General features: G+C 45.9%; 1 protein-coding gene across 1 annotated transcript in view; it reads right to left on the reverse strand.

Annotated features, from left to right (window-relative positions):
• Positions 1-227: 227 nt before the first annotated feature.
• GAP43 (growth associated protein 43) overlaps positions 228-21,428 on the reverse strand; it is a 131,045-nt gene continuing 109,844 nt past the window's right edge. The window contains exon 3 of the mRNA XM_040339119.1: positions 228-1,102. Within this exon, the coding sequence (XP_040195053.1) occupies positions 1,014-1,102 (89 nt within the window). The 3' untranslated portion in view covers positions 228-1,013. The remainder of the gene's footprint in view (positions 1,103-21,428) is intronic.

Genomic DNA, 21,428 nt, shown 5'->3' on the forward strand with positions numbered 1-21,428 from the left:
GAACCTCTGTCCAACTGAGGACATCACTTTTTGGAATAGAGACCTGAACAAAGGTAGGAAGGGATGCAAAATTCCCAACGGGGAACCCAGAGGAACAAACGTTTAAACCCTACACACTTCCAAGTCTTGCCAAAAGTTGGACTTGAATTGGGTATTACATTAGCAGAACCTGGCCCTTTGTTTACATTCTCGCAATCTCTGGAAGACATTGCACAGGACACGGCTGAGAACCGAGAACTATTTATTACCTCCGTGTGCGCTACAAATCAAAAACCGTACATTCTCAATGCCATTAAAGTGACTTCTTCATTCACAACACAGGGAGCTAAGTTCAGAGATACAGTGGGAAAGATCGGCAGGAAGCAAAAGTGTTTTGGCGTGGCATCAAACGTCAACAGATCAAGAAAAGGACAAGTAACACACACGGGGGCGGACGGTTATATACGCTAATTGGCACATCGCTTTATTTTTGGAAAACAAACTGTAGGGAGGGCTAATAATTCTTTTTTTTACGTTTTTTTTTTTCGTTTTTTGATAAGTTCATTCCATCACATTGAAGAGGAACAAAAAAAACTGAGAATTAAAAAAAAAGAGAACAGAAACAAAAATAAAAGACGCCTTTTTTTTTTCACTGGAAAGATCTGGAACCGGGAGGAGTACATTGCACACAGTGTAACAGAGAGATAGATCACGGGAGGCGGTATTAAACTTGGATACAGTGCAAGAGTTTCCAAAATGAATTGATTGGACCATACTGGATAACTCGCCATAACAACACCAAGAAAACACTTAAAAAAATGTTTAAGCCACACTGTTTGACTGAAACTTTCCTGCCTGTTATAGAATCTGCCACACAGAGAGAGAGAGATAGAATAGGGGCGAGGGGTGAGGTGGAGGAACCCACGTGAGGAGGAGAAAGGGGGGAAAGGGGGGTCGAGAGAACGGGTAGAGTGGGTCATAAGGGGCGAAACAATGGAGTCCAAGAGGAGATAACGGGAAACATTTCAATGTGTTCAGGCATTTTCTTGGTCCGCCTTGGTCTCCTCACTTGCAGCCTCTTCTTGTTGGGCACTTTCGCTAGGTTTGGTTCCTTCTACATCATCTGCAAGAAGAACACATCAAGACAAGATAAGAGATTGGATGTCTTTTTTTTATAAAATGCATGTTATATAACTTTAAACTGACCAATGTAGTCTTTAAAACATAATTCTCAACCAGGGTTCTGTAAAAACCTAAGGTCTCTCCAGAGGTGGCTAGGGGTTCCTTGAGCTCTGGTTACCTGACCTCCCAACTGATGGTGCCTATGGAAACCTAGCGTCCCTCATGGGGTGGCTAAGGGTTCCTTGAGCTCTGGTTACCTGACCTCCCAACTGATGATGCCTATGGAAACCAAGCGTCCCTCATGGGGTGGCTAAGGGTTCCTTGACCCAACTGATTGTGCCTCCCAACTGATGGTGCCTGTGGAAACCTAGCGTCCCTCATGGGGTGGCTAAGGGTTCCTTGAGCTGTGGTTAACTGACTCCCCAACAGATGGTGCCTCCCAACTGATGGTGCCTATGGAAACCTAGCATCCCTCATGGGGTGGCTAAGGGTTCCTTGAGCTGTGGTTAACTGACTCCCCAACAGATGGTGCCTCCTAACTGATGGTGACTGTGGAAACCTAGCGTCCCTCATGGGGTGGCTAAGGGTTCCTTGAGCTGTGGTTAACTGACCCCTCAACTGATTGTGCCTCCCAAGTGATGGTGCCTGTGGAAACCTAGGGTCCCTCCAGTGGTGGTTAAGGGTTCCTTGAGCTGTGGTTAACTGACCCCTCAACTGATTGTGCCTCCCAACTGATGGTGCCTGTGGAAACCTAGCGTCCCTCATGGGGTGGCTAAGGGTTCCTTGAGCTGTGGTTAACTGACCCCTCATCTGATTGTGCTTCCCAACTGATGGCGCCTGTGGAAACCTAAGGTCCCTCCAGGGGTGGCTTAGGGTTCCTTGAGCTGTGGTTAACTGACTCCCCAACAGATGGTGCCTCCCAACTGATAATGTCTGTGGAAACCTGGGGTCCCTCCGGGGATGGCTAGGGGTTCCTTAAGCTGTATTTTTTTTTGTTTGTTTCAATATTTTTATAGTTAAGAAAGATATGGTACACGAATTGAGATATAAAATCAGATCACATAAGTACAGTTACAAACAGTGTGAGTACATCCACAGTAATACAAAACAATAGTGAGCATAATCATACTTGTAGGCATGTCTCTTTATGTAGACTGAGTATAACATGAGGGACATGCCCAGTACCTGTTTAGTGTATGCATAATGCCAAGGACGTACTTTAAAATGGAAATAGAGTATTTGGGGAGGCCGCTTGTGCCACCGAAGCACCCATTCACCCCTGTTGGGATCATACTGTGAATGGGCGGAGGTGGTAGCAGCAGGGTTTAGTAAATTAAGTTTACCGGCTCTCAGAGGGGATATTCAGTAGGGTGACCACATTTCCAAACTGCCATTCAGGGACTCCCTCCTTCACAAAAATTTGCCAATTTTAACGTTTTTCAGGAGCAGTGATTCTAATGATGCTTAAAGTGCAACAATAAAAATGAACAATTCCTCTAAATATAGTGCCTGGGGGGTCCCCTTAGTCTGCCTGTAAAGTGGGGCATGTGTACCATGTATAGAACACAAAAATACAATTTCTAAAGAATAAAGAGTCAAATCACATTTAAATTGACTCACGGTTGCAATTTGCTCGCACCCGGCAATTAGAAAAAAAGAAAAAGCAAAAAAAAAACTAGTGCCCCCCCCCTCAGTCCATACCAGCACCCACGGGCTCTACCCCCCCCCCCCCCCCTCTCTCATCGGGTGGCTGTGTCAGTTTCATTACGGGAAACACTGTATTGTCCTGGAATGAAGGTGCCTGGGACCCGGGACAGAACTGCAAAATGCGGGTCACCCTAATATTCAGGAGGTTATGGGTAGGCTGGGAACATGGGGAGGGGGGAGGATACTGAATATTTTGTTGCGGTTCAGCATTTTGTTCTGTGTAGGTTCCTCCAGGTCAAGCTTTATGGTCATTTTGAGAGGTGATTGAATTCAGCGGATTTCGTAAAGTGTGTCCAGCAGGCTCGTGTTTTGCTATATTTTATTGGGGTGTCTCTAGCCTGCTGGATTAAGTCTTCCATCTCCGCTATCCTGCCAATACATTTGAGCCATTCTGCAATGGTAGGGGGGAGTGGTCTTTCCAGTGTAAAGGAATGCACATTTTGGCCACGTTGATTAGGTGAAGGGTGAGGGATTTACTGTAGGCCGACTGGGGTAAGGATGTATGGTGAAGTAGGTATTGTGCTGGTGTGTATTCTGGGGTGTAAGTTGTAATCAGGGGAATTAAGCAGTGAATTTCTTTCCAATAAGGTTGTATCAGTGGGCATTCCCACCAAATATGAAGCATTGTTCCCTGGGCTGTGTTACATCTCGAACATAGTGGGGAGGTAGTAGGGTGGTACTTATGGATTACAGTCGGAGTCCTGTATCATTTCGCATACATTTTTAACCCGTTTTCCTGTGCGGATACGTTAGTGGATCCTTTATGGATATGGGAGACTAGTACTCGTTCCCAATCTTCTTTTGATAATTTGATTGCTAGGTCTTTTTCCCACTGTTTACTGGCTACCTTAACCACTTCCCGACCGCCGCATGTATATGTACGTCCACAGAATGGCACGTACAGGCAAATGGGCGTACAGGTACGTCCTTGCCTTTCCGTGGGTCGGGGGTCCGATCGGGACCCCCCCCCCCCGCTACATGCGGCGGTCGGATTCTCGCGGGGAGCGATCCGGGACGACGGCGCGGCTATTCGTTTATAGCCGCTCCGTCGCGATCGCTCCCCAGAGCTGAAGAACGGGGAGAGCCGTATGTAAACACGGCTTCCCCGTGCTTCACTTTGGCGGCGCATCGATCGAGTGATCCCCTTTATAGGGAGACTCGATCGATGACGTCAGACCTACAGCCACACCCCCCTACAGTTGTAAACACACACTAAGTGAACACTAACTCCTACAGCGCCCCCTGTGGTTAACTCCCAAACTGCAACTGTCATTTTCACAATAAACAATGCAATTTAAATGCATTTTTTGCTGTGAAAATGACAATGGTCCCAAAAATGTGTCAAAATTGTCCGAAGTGTCCGCCATAATGTCGCAGTCACGAAAAAAAATCGCTGATCGCCGCCGTTAGTAGTAAAAAAATAATAATTAATAAAAATGCAATAAAACTATCCCCTATTTTGTAAACGCTATAGATTTTGCGCAAACCAATCGATAAACGCCTATTGCAATTTTTTTTACCAAAAATAGGTAGAAGAATACGTATCGGCCTAAACTGAGGAAAACATTTTTTTTATATATGTTTTTGGGGATATTTATTATAGCAAAAAGTAAAAAATATTGAATTTTTTTCAAAATTGTCGCTCTATTTTTGTTTATAGCGCAAAAACAAAAAAACGCAGAGGCGATCAAATACCACCAAAAGAAAGCTCTATTTGTGGGGGGAAAAGGACGCCAATTTTGTTTGGGAGCCACGTCGCACGACCGCGCAATTGTCTGTTAAAGCGACGCAGTGCCGAATCGCAAAACCTGGCCTGGGCATTTAGCTACCTAAAGGTCCGGGGCTTAAGTGGTTAAGCTGTGGTTAACTGACCACCCACTTAACTTATGGTGACTCCCAACTGATGGTGACTGTGGAAACCCAGGGTCCCTCATAAGCTCCGTGGGTGGAGTGAAACGCGTTGCCGGTGTGGCCTGGTTGGAGCCTGGGCTGAGGCTGTCAAACACCTTCTTACTGGGTTTTTCAGAGATGTGCGTCTTCCAGGACTTTTTCCTTTTCCATACCAAAGCAGGGGGTGTCGGGATTAACCACTTGCCGACCATCTAACGACGATATACGTCGGCAGAATGGCATGGCTGGGCAAAGCAATGTACCTGTACGTTGCTTTGAATTTCCCGCTGTGCAGGCGCGCATGTCCGCCGGTGTCCAGAGATCGTGTCACGGAGCTGCAGAACGGGGAGATGCCAATGTAAACAAGGCATTTCCCTGTTCTGCCTATTGACAGGACAGTGAACTACTGCTCCCAGTCATCGGGAGCAGCGATCACTGTTGTGTCACTTGTAGCCCATCCCCCCTACATTTAGAATCACCCCCTAGGACAAAAGTAACCCCTTCATCGCCCCCTAGTGGTTAACCCATTCACTGCCAGTGTCATTTACACAGTAATCGGTACATTTTTATAGCACTGATCGCCGTATCAATGACAATGGTCCCAAAATGGCATCAAAAGTGTCCGATGCGTCTGCCATAATACCGCAGTCACGATAAAAATCGCAGATCGCCGCCATTACTAGTAAAAAAAATTTTTATATAAAAATGCCATAAAACGATCCCCTATTTTGTAGACGCTATGGCCCGGATTCACAAAGCACTCTCGAGATACGCCGCGTAAGTGCAAATATGCGCCGTCGTATCTATGCGGCATGCCCACAAACTGAGATACGCCTAAAAATAAGCTTCATCCGACCGACGTAACTTGCCTACGCCGGCGTATCATGGGCGCAAATTTACGCTGAACATATGTGGCGCTCCCATTGATTTCCTATTCAAATATGGAAACGAGGGAGATACGTCGATTCACGAACGTACTTGCACCCGGCGCATAATATACGCGGTTTGCGTAAGTCGTACGTCCGGCGTAAAGTTATTCCCCATATATGAGGCGCAACCCATGCTAAGGTATGGACCAGGGAACACAAGCCGTTGTATCTTTTGTCGTTTACGTTGTACGTGAATAGGGCTGGGCGTAGGTTACGTTCACGTCGTAGGCAGTGATCAGGCGTATCTTAGGGAGTAGTTCCGACGTGATTCTGAGCATGCGCACTGGATGCGTCCACGGGACGGCGCATGCAGCGTTCATTATTCGTAGCTTTAATGGCGCTCGGCCCATCATTTGCATGGGGTCACGCCTCATTTGCATGGCTCACACTCACTTCCACTTACGACGACTTACGCCTAAGGCCGCGTACAGACGAGCAAACATGTACGATGAAAACGGTCCGCCGGACCGTTTTCAGCGTACATGTCTGCCCGGAGATTTCTGTATGATGGCTGTACACACCATCATACAGAAATTCGCGCGTACTCGATACGCGGCGACGAGGCCGCGCCGTCGCCGCGACGATGACGCGGCGACGTGCGCGGCCCTGGCAGTTAAATGCTTCCACGCATGCGTCAAAGTCATTCGACGCATGCGAGGGATGGCGGCCGCTCGGACATGTACGGTAGGTCTGTACAGACGACCGAACATGTCCGACGGACAGGATTCCAGCGGGCTGTTTCTAAACATGTTTAGAAATATTTGCCCGCTCGAAAAAGGCCCGGCGGGCAAATGTACGCTGGAATCCTGTCCGCTCGGCTGTACAGACGACCGAACATGTCTGCTGAAACTGGTCCGGACATGTTCGGTCGTCTGTATGGGGCCTAAGAAACACAGCGCAGATTTGGTGGCAAGTGCTTTGTGAATTCGGTGCTTGCCTCTCTGCGCTGCGTCGGCGTAGCGTAAAGAAGATACGCTATGGCGGCATATGTGAATCCGGGCCTATAACTTTTGTGCAAACCAATCAATAAACGCCTATTGCGTTTTTTTTTACCAAAAATATGTAGAAGAATACATATCGACCTAAACTGAGGAAAAATAAATGTCAATATTTTTAGGGGTATATTTATTATAGCAAAAAGTAAAAAAAAATACTATTTAATTGTCTGTCTTTTTTTGTTTATCGTGCAAAAAAAAAAAAAAAAACACGTTACAGGGCCAATTTCAGCTGACCTATACCATGTGATAGCTGTGGCCAATCACAGCTATTACACTTGTACACAATAGCATATGATATTTATTATAGTAAAAAATATTGCTTTTTTTTTTCAAAATTGCTGTTCTTTTTTTGTTTATAGCTCAGAAAATAAAAACCGCAGAGCTGATCAAATACCACCAAAAGGAAGCTCTATTTGTGGGGGAAAAAAAGGACGCCGATTTTTTTGAGAGCCACGTCGCACGATCGCGCAATTGTCAGTTAAAGCGACGCAGTGCCGAATCCCAAACAGTGCTCTGGACATTGGCCAGCCAAATGGTCCGGGGCTGAAGTGGTTGAAGCTCAATCGCAAAAAGTGCTCCGGTCAGGAAGGGGGTAAATTGTTCCGGGGGGGGGGGGGGGTTGAAGTAGTTAAAAAAAAAAACACTAAAAAAAAATCAATTATTAAAAAAAAAAGACAAAAGAAAAAAATGTTGAATTCCGTGCCCGCATAGCGTTACGCCGATTCACAAAGGCAGTTACGCTGAAAAAATAGGCTTCCTCCACAGACGTAACTTGATTGCGGCGGCGTAGAATTGTGTGCAATATAACTTTGGCTGCTAGGGATGCTTCCGTTGTTGTCGGCATAGAATATGCTAATTTCCTAGATACGCCGATTCACAAACGTACGTGCGCCCGGCGTTCGTTTTTTACGTCGTTTTTGTTAAGGCTTTTTCGGCGTAAGGCTGCTCCTGCTATTAGGAGGCGCACGCAATGTTAAGTATGGACGTCGTTCCCGCGTCGAAATTTGAATTTTTTACGTCGTTTGCGTAAGTCGTTCGCGAATACGGCTGGACGTAATTTACGTTCACGTCGAAACCAATACGTCGTTGCGACGTCATTTAGCGCAATGCACGTCGGGAAATTTTAGGGACGGCGCATGCGCAGTACGTTCGGCGCGGGAACGCGCCTAATTTAAATGATCCACGCCCCCTACCGGGATCATTTGAATTAGGCGGGCTTGCGCCGGGGGATTTACGCTAAGCCGCCGCAACTTTACAGGCAAGTGCTTTGTGAATCAAGCACTTGCCCGTAAAACTTGCGGTGGCGTAACGTAAATGTCATACGTTACACCGCCGCAGATTTGCCCGGTTCTACGTGAATCTGGGCCACTATATTTAGCGGGTTTGCACGCCCTCACAACCTAATTTTTGACCAAATATTTGGTCAAAAATACTTGATATTTTTAAGTATAATGATTTTATTTTTTACGTAATTTTAGGAAGGACTTTTTTTTTTCTTTTTCCACTGAACAGGTAATCCGACAATACATCAAATCTACTTCATGACAAGCGACCCGTCTTCCTTATAAATCCACAAATAAGATTAGCGCTCCTCTAGGGCACAGATTACTTTAATCTCATCTAATCCTACTGTAATTTGAACAACACTACACAGATTTGAAAAGGGGAAAAAAAAAACATGAATATAATAAACGCCACAAAAGCGGATTTGCCTTCCACTACCTCTCTGTGTCCCCCGGCGTTTGGTGTTTAAACACGTTGTGGCGAACACTTGCTAACGTACGTGATATAAAAAGCTCAAATGTTTCGCTAAACCGAAAGTTTTAACATTTTCACACTCCTACGCAGAAGACAAACAGTTATAAAGATATGAAGAGGGAAAAGGAGGGCAGAGAGAGAGGAGACTCTAACACTAAACTAATTTAAAAGTAAACTCCGGGCACAAAAACCTTCATTATAATATACACTATATTGTCAAAAGTATTGGGACACCTGCCTTTACACGCACATAGGCCCGGATTCACATACATCGGTGCATATTTATGCCGCCGTAGCGTATCTCTTTTACGCTACGCCGGCGCAGCGCACAGAGGCAAGCACTGGATTCACAAAGCACTTGCTCCCACTCGCTGTTAGGCCCCGTACACACGGCCGAGGAACTCGGCGTGCCAAACACATCGAGTTCCTCGGCGAGTTCAGCCCTGAAGCCGCCGAGGAGCTCGGCGGGCCGAGTTCTCCCATAGAACAACGAGAAAATAGAGAACATGTTCTCTATTTTCTCGACGAGTTCCTCGGCGGCTCCATCGGGCCGAAAGTGTACACACGACAGAGTTTCTCTGCAGAATCCGGCTCTGACCGAGTTTCTCGCTGAATTCTGCCGAGAAACTCTGTCGTGTGTACGGGGCCTTAGAGATATGCTGGGTTTCCTCGGCGTAAGCCAGCGTAGGTGGAAGTGGGCGTGAGCCATGCTAATGAGGCGTGACCCCATGCAAATGATGGGCCAAGCGCCATAGAAGTACTTAAAACGAACGGCGCATGCGCCGTCCCGTGGCCGCATCCCAGTGCGCATGCTCAGAATCACGTTGAGACAACTGCCTAAGATACGTCGAATCACTGCCTACGACGTGAACGGAACCTACGCCTAGTCATATTCACGTACAACATAAACGACAAAAGATACGACGGCTTGTGTTCCCTGGTCCATACCTTTGCATGAGTTGCGCCTCATCTATGGGGAATAACTTTACGCCGGACGTACGACTTACGCAAACCGTGTATATTATGCGCCGGGCGCAACTACGTTTGTGAATCGGCGCATCTCCCTCATTTGCATATGTGCATAGAAAATCTATGGGAGCGGCAAATGCGCCCGGCGTAAATATGCGCCCACGATACGACGGCGTAGGCAAGTTACGTCGGTGGGATGAAGCCTATTTTCAGGCGTATCTAGTTTTGTGGGCACGACGCATAGATACGACGGCGCATATTTACACTTACGCGGCGTATCTCGAGATACGTCAGCGTAAGTGCTTTGTGAATCCGGGCCATGAACTTTAATGGCATCCCAGTCTTAGTCGGTAGAGCTGGGGTAGGAGAAACAGCAGCACACTGACCATCCCAGTCCACCATTATTTTCCAGCACTGCCTTAACCCTCTTGGGCATGGAGTTCACCAGAGCTTCACAGGTTGCCACTGGAGTCTCTTCCCCTCCTCCATGACGACATCACAGAGCTGGTGGATGTTGGAGACCTTGAGCTCCTCCACCTTCCGTTTGAGGATCCCCCACAGATGCTCATGGAGGCAATCTATGACTGAACAATGAAGGAGCAGGAACTCTACAGGTGAGCTCACTTTTTCTTCCTCTTCTCCTGTAAGCACGTTCATATTGCTAGACTGACACCACTGTATATAGCAATACCACCCCCAGAGGCATTGGGAGGGGGGGCTGGAGCCCCGAATGGGTCCCCGAAAAGCCCCGGGTCTCAGGAATGCACCATCTATCTGACCCCGAGCGCCACCGAGTGCGGCCGAGTGCCATAGCAGGTCCCGCTTTCTGGAGCCTGCAGCGCCTATGATGGACGTCCCACTAGTCCAATTCCGGCACCGCGGGACTTGTGACGTCCATCATAGGCGCTGCAGGCTCCAGAAGGCGGGAATTACAATGACGCCGCAGCCCCACATCACTGTGAGATTCCCGCTCTGCGCTCGGGCAGGCGGCTCTCCTCTCCTCCTCTGGCTGCCTGTTGTGACACATGATGGGCGCGCCGCACAACGCACACTACGGCTGAGGCTGAGCTGAACTGCGGGACACATGAAGTCTGTCTCCTCTGTTCTATGTATGTCAGGTAGGTCAGTGTATGTATGTTAGGTAGGTCAGTGTATGTATGTCCGGTAGTTCCATGTATGTATGTCCGGTAGGTCTATCTATGTCAGGTAGGTCAGTGTATGTATGTCCGGTAGTTCTATCTATGTCAGGTAGGTGAGGTCAGTGTATGTCAGGTAGGTGAGGTCAGTGTATGTATGTCTGGTAGGTCTATGTATGTCAGGTAGGTGAGGTCAGTGTATGTCAGTGTATGTCAAGTAGGTGAGGTCAGTGTATGTCAGATAGGTGAGGTCAGTGTATGTCAGATAGGTGAGGTCAGTGTATGTCAGATAGGTGAGGTCAGTGTATGTCAGGAAGGTGAGGTCAGTGTATGTCAGGTAGGTGAGGTCAGTGTATGTCAGGTAGGTGAGGTCAGTGTATGTCAGGTAGGTGAGGTCAGTGTATGTCAGGTAGGTTAGTGTATGTATGTCTCTACCACCAGTGTATGTATGTCTTTACCATCAGTGTATGTATGTCAGGTAGGTGAGGTCAGTATATGTCAGTGTATGTATGTCACGTAGGTAGGTCAGTGTATGTCAGGTAGGTGAGGTCAGTGTATGTCAGATAGGTGAGGTCAGTGTATGTCAGATAGGTGAGGTCAGTATATGTCAGATAGGTGAGGTCAGTGTATGTCAGGAAGGTGAGGTCAGTGTATGTCAGGAAGGTGAGGTCAGTGTATGTCAGGTAGGTGAGGTCAGTGTATGTCAGGTAGGTGAGGTCAGTGTATGTCAGGTAGGTGAGGTCAGTGTATGTCAGGTAGGTTAGTGTATGTATGTCTCTACCACCAGTGTATGTATGTCTTTACCATCAGTGTATGTATGTCAGGTAGGTGAGGTCAGTATATGTCAGTGTATGTATGTCACGTAGGTAGGTCAGTGTATGTCAGGTAGGTGAGGTCAGTGTATGTCAGGTAGGTGAGGTCAGTGTATGTCAGGTAGGTGAGGTCAGTGTATGTCAGATAGGTGAGGTCAGTGTATGTCAGATAGGTGAGGTCAGTATATGTCAGGTAGGTCAGTGTATGTATGTCCGGTAGTTCTATGTATGACAGGTAGGTCAGTGTATGTCAGGTAGGTGAGGTCAGTGTATGTCAGGTAGGTGAGGTCAGTGTATGTCAGGTAGGTGAGGTCAGTGTATGTCAGGTAGGTTAGTGTATGTATGCCTCTACCATCACTGTATGTATGTCTGGTAGGTCTATGTATGTCAGGTAGGTGAGGTCAGTATATGTCAGGTAGGTCAGTGTATGTCAGGTAGGTGAGGTCAGTGTATGTCAGATAGGTGAGGTCAGTGTATGTCAGGTAGGTCAGTGTATGTATATCCGGTAGTTCTATGTATGTCAGGTAGGTCAGTGTATGTATGTCTCTACCATCAGTGTATGTATGTCTGGTAGGTCTATGTATGTCAGGTAGGTCAGTGTATGTATGTCACGTAGGTAGGTCAGTGTATGTATGTCACGTAGGTAGGTCAGTGTATGTATGTCACGTAGGTAGGTCAGTGTATGTCAGGTAGGTGAGGTCAGTATATGTCAGGTAGGTGAGGTCAGTATATGTCAGGTAGGTGAGGTCAGTGTATGTCAGGTAGGTGAGGTCAGTGTATGTCAGGTAGGTGAGGTCAGTGTATGTCAGGTAGGTGAGGTCAGTGTATGTCAGGTAGGTTAGTGTATGTATGTCAGGTAGGTGAGGTCAGTATATATCAGGTAGGTCAGTGTATGTATGTCACGTAGGTAGGTCAGTGTATGTATGTCAGGTAGGTGAGGTCAGGTAGGTCAGTGTATCAGGTAGGTGAGTTTAGTGGTCATCATTGATGGGCACTGGTGAGCCAGGCAGCAGCCATCAAATGAGCTTACCCCCCGCCACACAACACCACCGCCCAGCCAAAAACCCCAGCGCCACGACCACCCTAGACCCCCCCCCCCCCCGCCCCTGGTCTTTTTGCCACCAAGCAACGCCCCTGCCACCCCCCTTCTTCTCCGAACCTGAATGTTGCCATGCAGAGGAATACATGACGTGGATATAATGAGATAATGATACATAACCCTTGTATTTTATTTGTGCCCACAATTGAGTTATAAAGAAAAAAATAAAAATAAAGATTACGTTCTCGCACTCTAAAATAAAGATAGCTCCGTAGACATGAATGGTAATAACGGCTATTTTTTTTATATATATAGTTCCTTACAGTATCAGAATAAAGAATTGTGTCTTACAAAGTGGAAGAGCTCTCAGCGAGCTGCCGAAAATTACAGCCCTAAAAGGGTAATTAGCGTAACGGCGAGACTCCGAGACGCAGCCGCCATTCACACCATACAATACAGAACATACACACCGCCATCCAGAGAGCTTCTCTCTTTTCTACAGCCGCCTCCGTCACAATACACTCCTGACAAGACACTGCGTTAGTAACTTTCCAGGGAGCTGTAATAGGTAGGTAGACCTTCATGGGCGTTATTATCGGGGGCTCTAAAATGACTGCAAATTCAATAGTATACTTTATATGTGACGTAATAGCAAACTGCAGATAATAGAAGATATATAGACAGGAATTCTGGGGCCGCTTACACAGCTTCAGGCATGGGCCTGAGCAGGGGGGGGGGGGGGGGGGTGCTGCCGCCTGAAATTGAGAAGTGGGGGGAACCTCTGGGCCCCTTACAAAATAAGAAGAAAAATATATATTAAAAAAAGTATTAAAAAAAGGGGACCTCCTCTGGGCACGTTAATAATAAATAAATAAATATATATATATATATATATATATATATATATATATATATATATATATATATATATATATATATATATATATATAAAAATAAAACACAAAAAAAAGGGGGCTGCCATCCGGGGCCCTGGGACCTCTGGGCCCTTTAATAATAATAATAAATATATATATATATATATATATATATATATATATATATATATATATATATATATATACACATACATATATATATATATATATATATATATATATATATATATATATATATATATATATATATACATATATACATACATATATACACATATATACATATATATATTATAAAAAAAAATAAAAAAAAACAGGGGGTTGCAATCTGGGGCCCTGGGGTCTTCTGGACCCATCAATAAAAAATATATGTATATTTATAAAAAACATTTTGATAAATAAAAAAAGGGGGTTGCCATCTGGACCCTTTAATAAAATATATATATATATATATATATATATATATATATATAAAAAATTTAAAAAAAATTTTATAAAAAAAAATTAAAAAAAGGGGGGTTGCCATTCGGGGCCCTGGGGACCTCCAGGCCCCTGGGGTCTTCTGGGCCCATTACTATAAAAAAAAAATGTTTATATAATAAAAAAACAACATTTTGATAAATAAAAACAAGGGGGGGTTGCCATCTGGGCCCTTTAACAAAAACAATAAAAAATAAATATATATATACACATAAAAAAAATTAAAACATTTTTTTTTATTAAAAAAATTGTAAAAAAAGGGGGGTTGCCACCGGGGCCCTGGGGAACTCCGGGCCCCTTAGGAAAAAAAAGGGGGGTTGCCACCCGGGCCCTTTAATAAAAACAATAAAAAATAAATATATTTATAAAAAAAAAAAATTAAAACATTTTTTTTTTTTATAAAAAAATTGTAAAAAAAGGGGGGTTGCCACCGGGGCCCTGGGGACCTCCGGGCCCCTGTGAATCTCCGGGCCCCTTAAAAAAAAAAAAAAGGGGTTGCCATCCGGGCCCCTAGGAACCTCCGGGCTCATGGCGGCCCCCTGAAGGCGGCCCTGTATATAGATGCCGAGAAGGGAAGGTATTCTGTATCGTTTTTTTGTAGAAAAAAAGCAAGAAAAGTTTATTTTTATTTTTTTAATCTTTCGTTGTTTTTTTTTAAGGATGTACACAGAATAAAGTTAACAAACGCGGCATCAAACGGCGCCAAGTTGGTAGCAAAAAAAGTTTTGTAGCCATTCAATATTTTATATTATTTTTGATAATATTTTGTATTCTCTTTTTGAACTTGGGTGCTGCTGTGAATATGTCTCCCCACTAGTCATTTGTTTATAGAGCTCAATAGCTCAAGCGTAAAAATGTACACATACTAGTGAATGAGTCAAGTTAGTGACTTCTCCTTCTGTAGCTGCATGGCTTAGTCTTAAGTGGAGTACACACTATTAGAAAATTGGGCGAACGATCGTCTGATTGTCCTCGTATCACAGCAAAGTCGGAAACGAGGAAGGAAATAATGTACGAAAATTCTCCTACGACAAAGGCTTTTTTTTTTTTGTTGTTTATTGGTTTGGAACATGCGCAGTCTTTTTTGATGGGAGGCAACCTGCCTATAACCAGATAACTTCTGCTCTCTTTCTATTTTTTATTAAAACAATCCATATATATATATACTGTATTGCCAAAAGTATTGGGACACCTGCCTTTACACGCACATGAACTTTAATGGCATCCCAGTCTTAGTCCGTAGGGTTCAATATTGAGTTGGCCCCGCCCTTTGCAGATATAACAGCTTCAACTCTGCTGGGAAGGTCGTCCACAAGGTTTAGGAGTGTGTCTATGGGAATGTCTGACCATTCTTCCAGAAGAGCATTTGTGAGGTCAGGCACTGATGTGGGTGAGAAGACCTGGCTCACAGCCCCCACTCTAATTCATCCCAAAGGTGTTCTATCAGGTTGAGGTCAGGACTCTGTGCAGGCTAGTCAAGTTCCTCTACCCCAAACTTGCTTTGTGCACTGGTGCGCAGTCATGTTGGAACAGGAAGGGGCCGTCCCCAAACTGTTCCCACAAAGTTAGCAGCATCAAATTGTCCAAAATGTCTTGGTATGCTGACACCTTAAAGCGGAGTTCCACCCTAGCCTCCTTACATGCCACATTTGGCATGTCATTTTTTTTTGGGGGGGGGGGGAGTGAGTGCTTATTTTTAAATGGGACTTTCTGTGGGACACTTCCGACTTCACTCCCTGCTTTTGACTTCAGGTCGTCTAGGTGACTCCTCCTCTCTCCCTAGGCGGCCCCTACCTTTTGGAAATCTTCTGGGACACAAGTCACAGGTCCCAGAGGATTGCCTGTCCATTCGGAGAGCGCAGCGCGACTCGTGCATGCACAGTGTGTGCCCAGCCGTGAAGCCGAGAAACTGTCACGGCCGGGTGACCACAGTTTCTATGGCGGTGCCGCAGAGAGGAGGGGGGGAGAGGAGCGAGGCTCCATGTGGCCGCATCTGGACCGTAGGACAGGGGAGTGTCTGTTTATTAAAAGTCAGCAGCTATACTTTTTACTATACTCCGCTTTAGGAGTTCCCTTTACTGGAACTAAGGGGCCAAGCCCAACGCCTGAAAAAAAAAACCCCCTCCACACCATGACCCCCCTGCCCAGGGCTGTCATCAGGAATTTTGGGGCCCCTTTCACAACTTCAGGCATGGGCCCCCTGGAGCAGAGAACCGGGGGGGGGGGGGTGCTGCCGCCTGAAATTGAGAAGCGAGGGGGCTGCCGCAAATTGAGAAGCGGGGGGGGGGGGGGCCTTTACAAAAAAGAAGAAGAAATAAAGGAAAATATATACATAAAATAAATTATATAAAAAAGGGGGGTAGCCATCCGGGGCCCTGGGGACCTCTGGGCCCTTTAATAAAAAGAAAAAAGAAACTTCTGGGCCCTTTGATAAAAAAAAAAATATATATAAAAAAATAAAAAAAAACATTTATAGTGAATACATAAAAAAAAAGGGTGGTTGCCATCCGGGGGTCCTGGGGACCTCTGGGCCTTTTAATAAAAAAAATTAAATATAAACAAAAAATAAATAAACATTCATAAAAAAAGGGGGGGTGTTGCCACATGGGGCCCTGGGGACCTCCGAGCCCTTTAATAAAAAAAATGTATATTAAAAAAAATATATAGGGGGGGGGGATTTCCATCCTGGGGACCTCTGTGCCCTTTAATAATAATAATAATAATAAATATATATATATATATATATATATATATATATATATATATATATATATATATATATATACATATATATATATATATATATATATATATACATACATATATATACATACACACACATATATATATATATATATATATATATATATATATATATATATATATATATATATATATATATATATATAAATAAAAATATATATAATTTATATAAAATAAAAATAAAGGGGGGTTGCCATCCAAAAAGAAATATATATATATATATATATATATATGTATATTTTTTTTTTTAAAGGGGGTTGCCTTCCGGGCCCCTTACAGGTGTACTGCCTGTACCCCCCTGATGGCGGCCCTGCCTCCAAATCATTTGGAGGGGGTGGCCCAATACTCTAGGAAATATAGGCTGGATGAGTGATTTTGAGGTGAAGGAACTTGACTGGCCCGCACAGAGTCCTGACCTCAACACCTTTAGGATGAATTAGAGCGGAGACTGTGAGCCAGGCCTTCTTGTCCAACATCAGTGCCTGACCTCACAAATGTGCTTCTGGAAGAATGGTCAAACACTCCCATAGACACACTCCTAAACCTTGTGGACGGCCTTCCCAGAAGAGTTGAAGCTGTTATAGCTGCAAAGGGCGGGGCCAACGCAATATTGAACCCTACGGACTAAGACTGGGATGCTATTAAAGTTCATGTGCGTGTGTAAAGGCAGGTGTCCCAATACTTTTGACAATATAGTATACACGACAAAGTAACCAAACATTACATTGGTATGATACACAGATCAGATAATCATAGTAGTCAAGCTGAAAAAAATTTGTAACCTGTTTCCGATAAATAGGGAGGATATGGCTACCCCAGTAAATATATCAAATATGAACATGAAAATGTGTAGAATTTTGTTTTTAACCACTTCAGCCCCAGACCATTTTGCTGGTCAATGACCGGGCCACCTTTTGCGATTCGGCACTGCGTCGCTTTAACTGACAATTGCGCGGTCGTGCGACGTGGCTCCCAAACAAAATTTACGTCCTTTTTTTCCCAAAAATAGAGCTTTCTTTCGGTGGTATTTGATCACCTCTACGGTTTTTAGTTTTTGCGCTATAAACAAAAATAGAGCGACACTTTTGAAAAAATAAATGAATATTTTTTACTTTTTACCATAAAAAAATATCCCCCAAAAACATATAAAACATTTTTTTTCCCTCAGTTTAGGCCGATATACGTATTCTTCTACCTATTTTTCGTAAAAAGAAAATCACAATAAGCGTTTATTGATTGGTTTGCGCAAAAATTAGAGCGTCTACAAAATAGGGGATAGTTTTATGGCATTTTTATTAATATTTTTTTTTTTTACTAGTAATGGCGGCGATTTTTATCGGTACTGCGACATTATGGCGGACACTTCGGACACATTTGACACATTTTTGGGACCATTGTCATTTTTATAGCGATCAGTGCTATAAGAATGCATTGATTACTGTAAAAATTTCACTGGCAGTGAAGGGGTTAACTCTAGGGGGCGGGGAAGGGGTTAATTATGTTCCCTGGGTGTGTTCTAACTGTAGGGGGGGTGGCCTCACTAGGGGAAATGACTGATCGCTGTTCATACATTGTATGAACAGAAGATCAGCATTTTTCTCCCTGACAGGACCGGGAGCTGTGTGTTTACACACACAGCTGCCAGTCCCCGCTCTGTAACGAGCGATCGCGTGTGCCCTGTGGTGATCGTGCCCACCGGGCACGCGCGTCGGCACCAGGGGGGGCGCGCGCGCCCCTAGTGGCTGCAATGCGAAATGACGTATAGCTACGTGATTTCGCGCAGCCGAGTTGACCTGCCGCCGTATAACTGTTATACGGCGGCTGGTCAGCTAGTGGTTAATGATCTTAAAAATGTACAAAATTGATACACAACAGTTTTGTCTTCTATTACCTCTCCTGATATTCTCTGAGCTGCTGCACTACTCTCCTCCTACCTAACTTTACCTGACTGTCCCGTTCACTACACCCCATCTCTAGATATACTCTGCTCTGCTGGAGGACTCTGCTCCTTCCTCCATCCAAAGCCCTGTACACACGATCGGAATTTCCGATGGAAAAAGTCAGACGGGGCATACACACGATCGGAATTTCCAATGGAAAAAGTCAGACGGACTTTTTTCATTGGAAATTCTGACCGAGTGTATGCCCCGTCTGACTTTTTTCCGAGGAATTCCAATCGGAGTTTAGATAGAGAAGGTGTTCTAATTTACTCCGATCGCGTGTACGGGGCTTAACTCTCCTTTCCTCAAATACTCGGTACGGTTGGCAGGGCCGCTGATAAGCCAATACAACTGGCCCTGTTGTACCGGGCCCAGCCAGAAGGGGGGGGGGGGGTGCTGCCAATCTGACAGAGAAGAATGCATGCAGAATAAAATGAGGCTGCATATGGGCATTGTGTGGCTGCCCTAATGCACAGTCAGGCTGCAGTGATGGGCACTGATCAGGCTGCAGATGGGCACAGTGAGGCTGCATTGATGGCACAGTGAGGCTGAATTGATGGCACTGATGAGACTGGAGATTGGCACAGTGAGGCTGCAGATGGGCACAGTGAGGCTGCATTCATGGGCACTGATGGGGCTGCAGATGGGCACAGTGAGGCCACAGATGGGCACAGTGAGGCTGCAGATGGGCATCGTGAGGCCGCAGATGGGCATCGTGAGGCTGCATTGATTCACAGTGAGGCTGCAGTTATGGGCACTGATCAGGCTGCAGATGGGCACAGTGAGGCTGCAGATGGCACAGTGAGGCTGCATTGATGGCACTGATGAGGCTCAAGATGGGCACAGTGAGTCTGCATTGATGGGCACTGATGAAGCTGCAGATAGGCACAGTGAGGCTGCAGATGGGCATCGTGAGGCTGCCTTTATGCACAGTGAGGCTGCAATGATGGGCACTGACCAGGCTGCAGATGGGCACAGTGAGGCTGCGTTGATGGGCACTGGTGAGGCTGCATTGATGCACAGTGAGGCTGCATCGATGGGCACTGGTGAGTAGGGATGAGCTTCGTATTCGAGTCGAACTCACGGTCGTCGAATTACGAACTTTTTGGGTCGTTCGCGCCAAATTCGAGTGCCGTGTATCAGCCCATAATTTACTGCGGCATCGCAGTGCATTGCTGGCTGATGATCGGCCAAGCATGCACTATGACCCTCATGCTTGGCCAATCACAGAGCGCAAAAAAAACGGTGAGCCATAATTGGCCAAAGCCAGGGTGGCTTTGGCCAATTATGGCTCAGGGGGTTTAGTACACGCCCCACTGCGGGTCTCCATTGCCGTCACGACCTTTCCATTCACAGCCTTGGGTGCACTTTTTTTGAAGGCAGGTCTGGGGAGGGGCCAGGGGTGGGGCTGAAGGAGGGGCCAGGGGTGGGGCTGAAGGAGGGACCAGGGACGAGACCAGGGGTGGTGCTGAAGGGGGGGGCCCCCGTCAGGTATGCTGCACGGGGCCCCATGATTTCTATCAGCGCCCCTGACTGTTGGAGAACTCTGTTTCTTTCCTCTACTTAACTCACCTCTCCTAAAATACTCGGAGTTGCTCGGTGAGCCATCTCATCTGGTTCTCTCTCAGCCCAAGGACACGATGAAGCCGCTGCACATTGCCCAGCTCCTCTGGATCATCGCAGGAGTCGGCTTATGTAAGATCCTGTAACTGTTGAGACTCAGTTGACTGATCTGATTTCTTTTCTATGTTTTTTTCCAGTTGACGGGTTTAAAAATACTTTTCTTCCACTCGCTTGTCACCCTGGGACAGTGATGTGACTGCTGAGAGTGTTGAGCACCCAAGGCTGTGAATGGAAAGGTCGTGACGGCAATGGAGACCCGCAGTGCTCAAGTGTCTAGACAACAGATGCGTGGTTGCCGTGGAAACCTGCCACCTTCAGCTGGTGGAAACGGTTTAAGTATTTCCCGTGAGCCCAGAAAGAGCGAAGGTTGAATTCTCGAAAGCTTCTGCCCCGCTCCCTCCTCACAGGTCATTTGACAACTGAAGAAATGTGGAAGCGTAATTGCACCCCTAAGTGAAAATGTCCAAATTGGGCCCAAAGTGTCCATATTTTGTGTGGCCGCCATTTGATGCAGTGTGCGGTGTATGGTCTGAGCACTGACAGGCTGACCCCCCCCCCCACACCCCATCAACCTCAGTTTCCAGCACTGCTTTAACCCTCTTGGGCATGGAGGTCACCAGAGCTTCACAGGTTGGCACTGGAGTCCTCTTCCCCTCCTCCATGATGACATCACGGAGCTGGTGGATGTTGGAGACCTTGCGCTCCTCCACCTTCTGTTTGAGGATGTCCCACAGATGCTCAATAGGGTTTAGGTCTGGAGACATGCTTGGCCAGTCCATCACCTTTACCCTCAGCTTCTTTAGCAAGGCAGTGGTCGTCTTGGAGGTGTGTTTGGAGTTGTTATCATGTTGGAATACTGCCCTGCGGCCCAGTCTCTGAAGGGAGGGGATCATGCTCTGCTTCAGTATGTCACAGTACATGTTGGCATTCATGGTTCCCTCAATGATCTGTAGCTCACTCATGCAGCCCCAGACCATGACACTCCCACCACCAAGCATAACTGTAGGCAAGACACACTTGTCTTTGTACTCCTCACCTGGTTGCAGTGACATATGCTTGACACCATCTGACACCAAATAAGTTTATCTTGGTCTCATCAGACCACAGGACATGGTTCCAGTAATCCATGTCCTTAGTCTGATTGTCTTCAGCAAACTGTTTGCAGGCTTTCTTGTGCATCATCTTTAGAAGAGGCTTCCTTCTGGGACCACAGCCCTGCAGTCCAATTTGATGCAGTGTGCGGCGTATGGTCTGGTCACTGACAGGCTGACCCCCTCACCCCTTCACCCTCTGCAGCAATGCTGGCAGCACTCATACATCTATTTCAATCTTTTGATTTTTTTTTTTCTTTTTTTTAAGTGTATTTTGTGCGTGTACTCAAGAGAGA

This window comes from Rana temporaria, chromosome 2, assembly GCF_905171775.1.
Source record: "Rana temporaria chromosome 2, aRanTem1.1, whole genome shotgun sequence".
Lineage (NCBI taxonomy): Eukaryota > Metazoa > Chordata > Amphibia > Anura > Ranidae > Rana > Rana temporaria.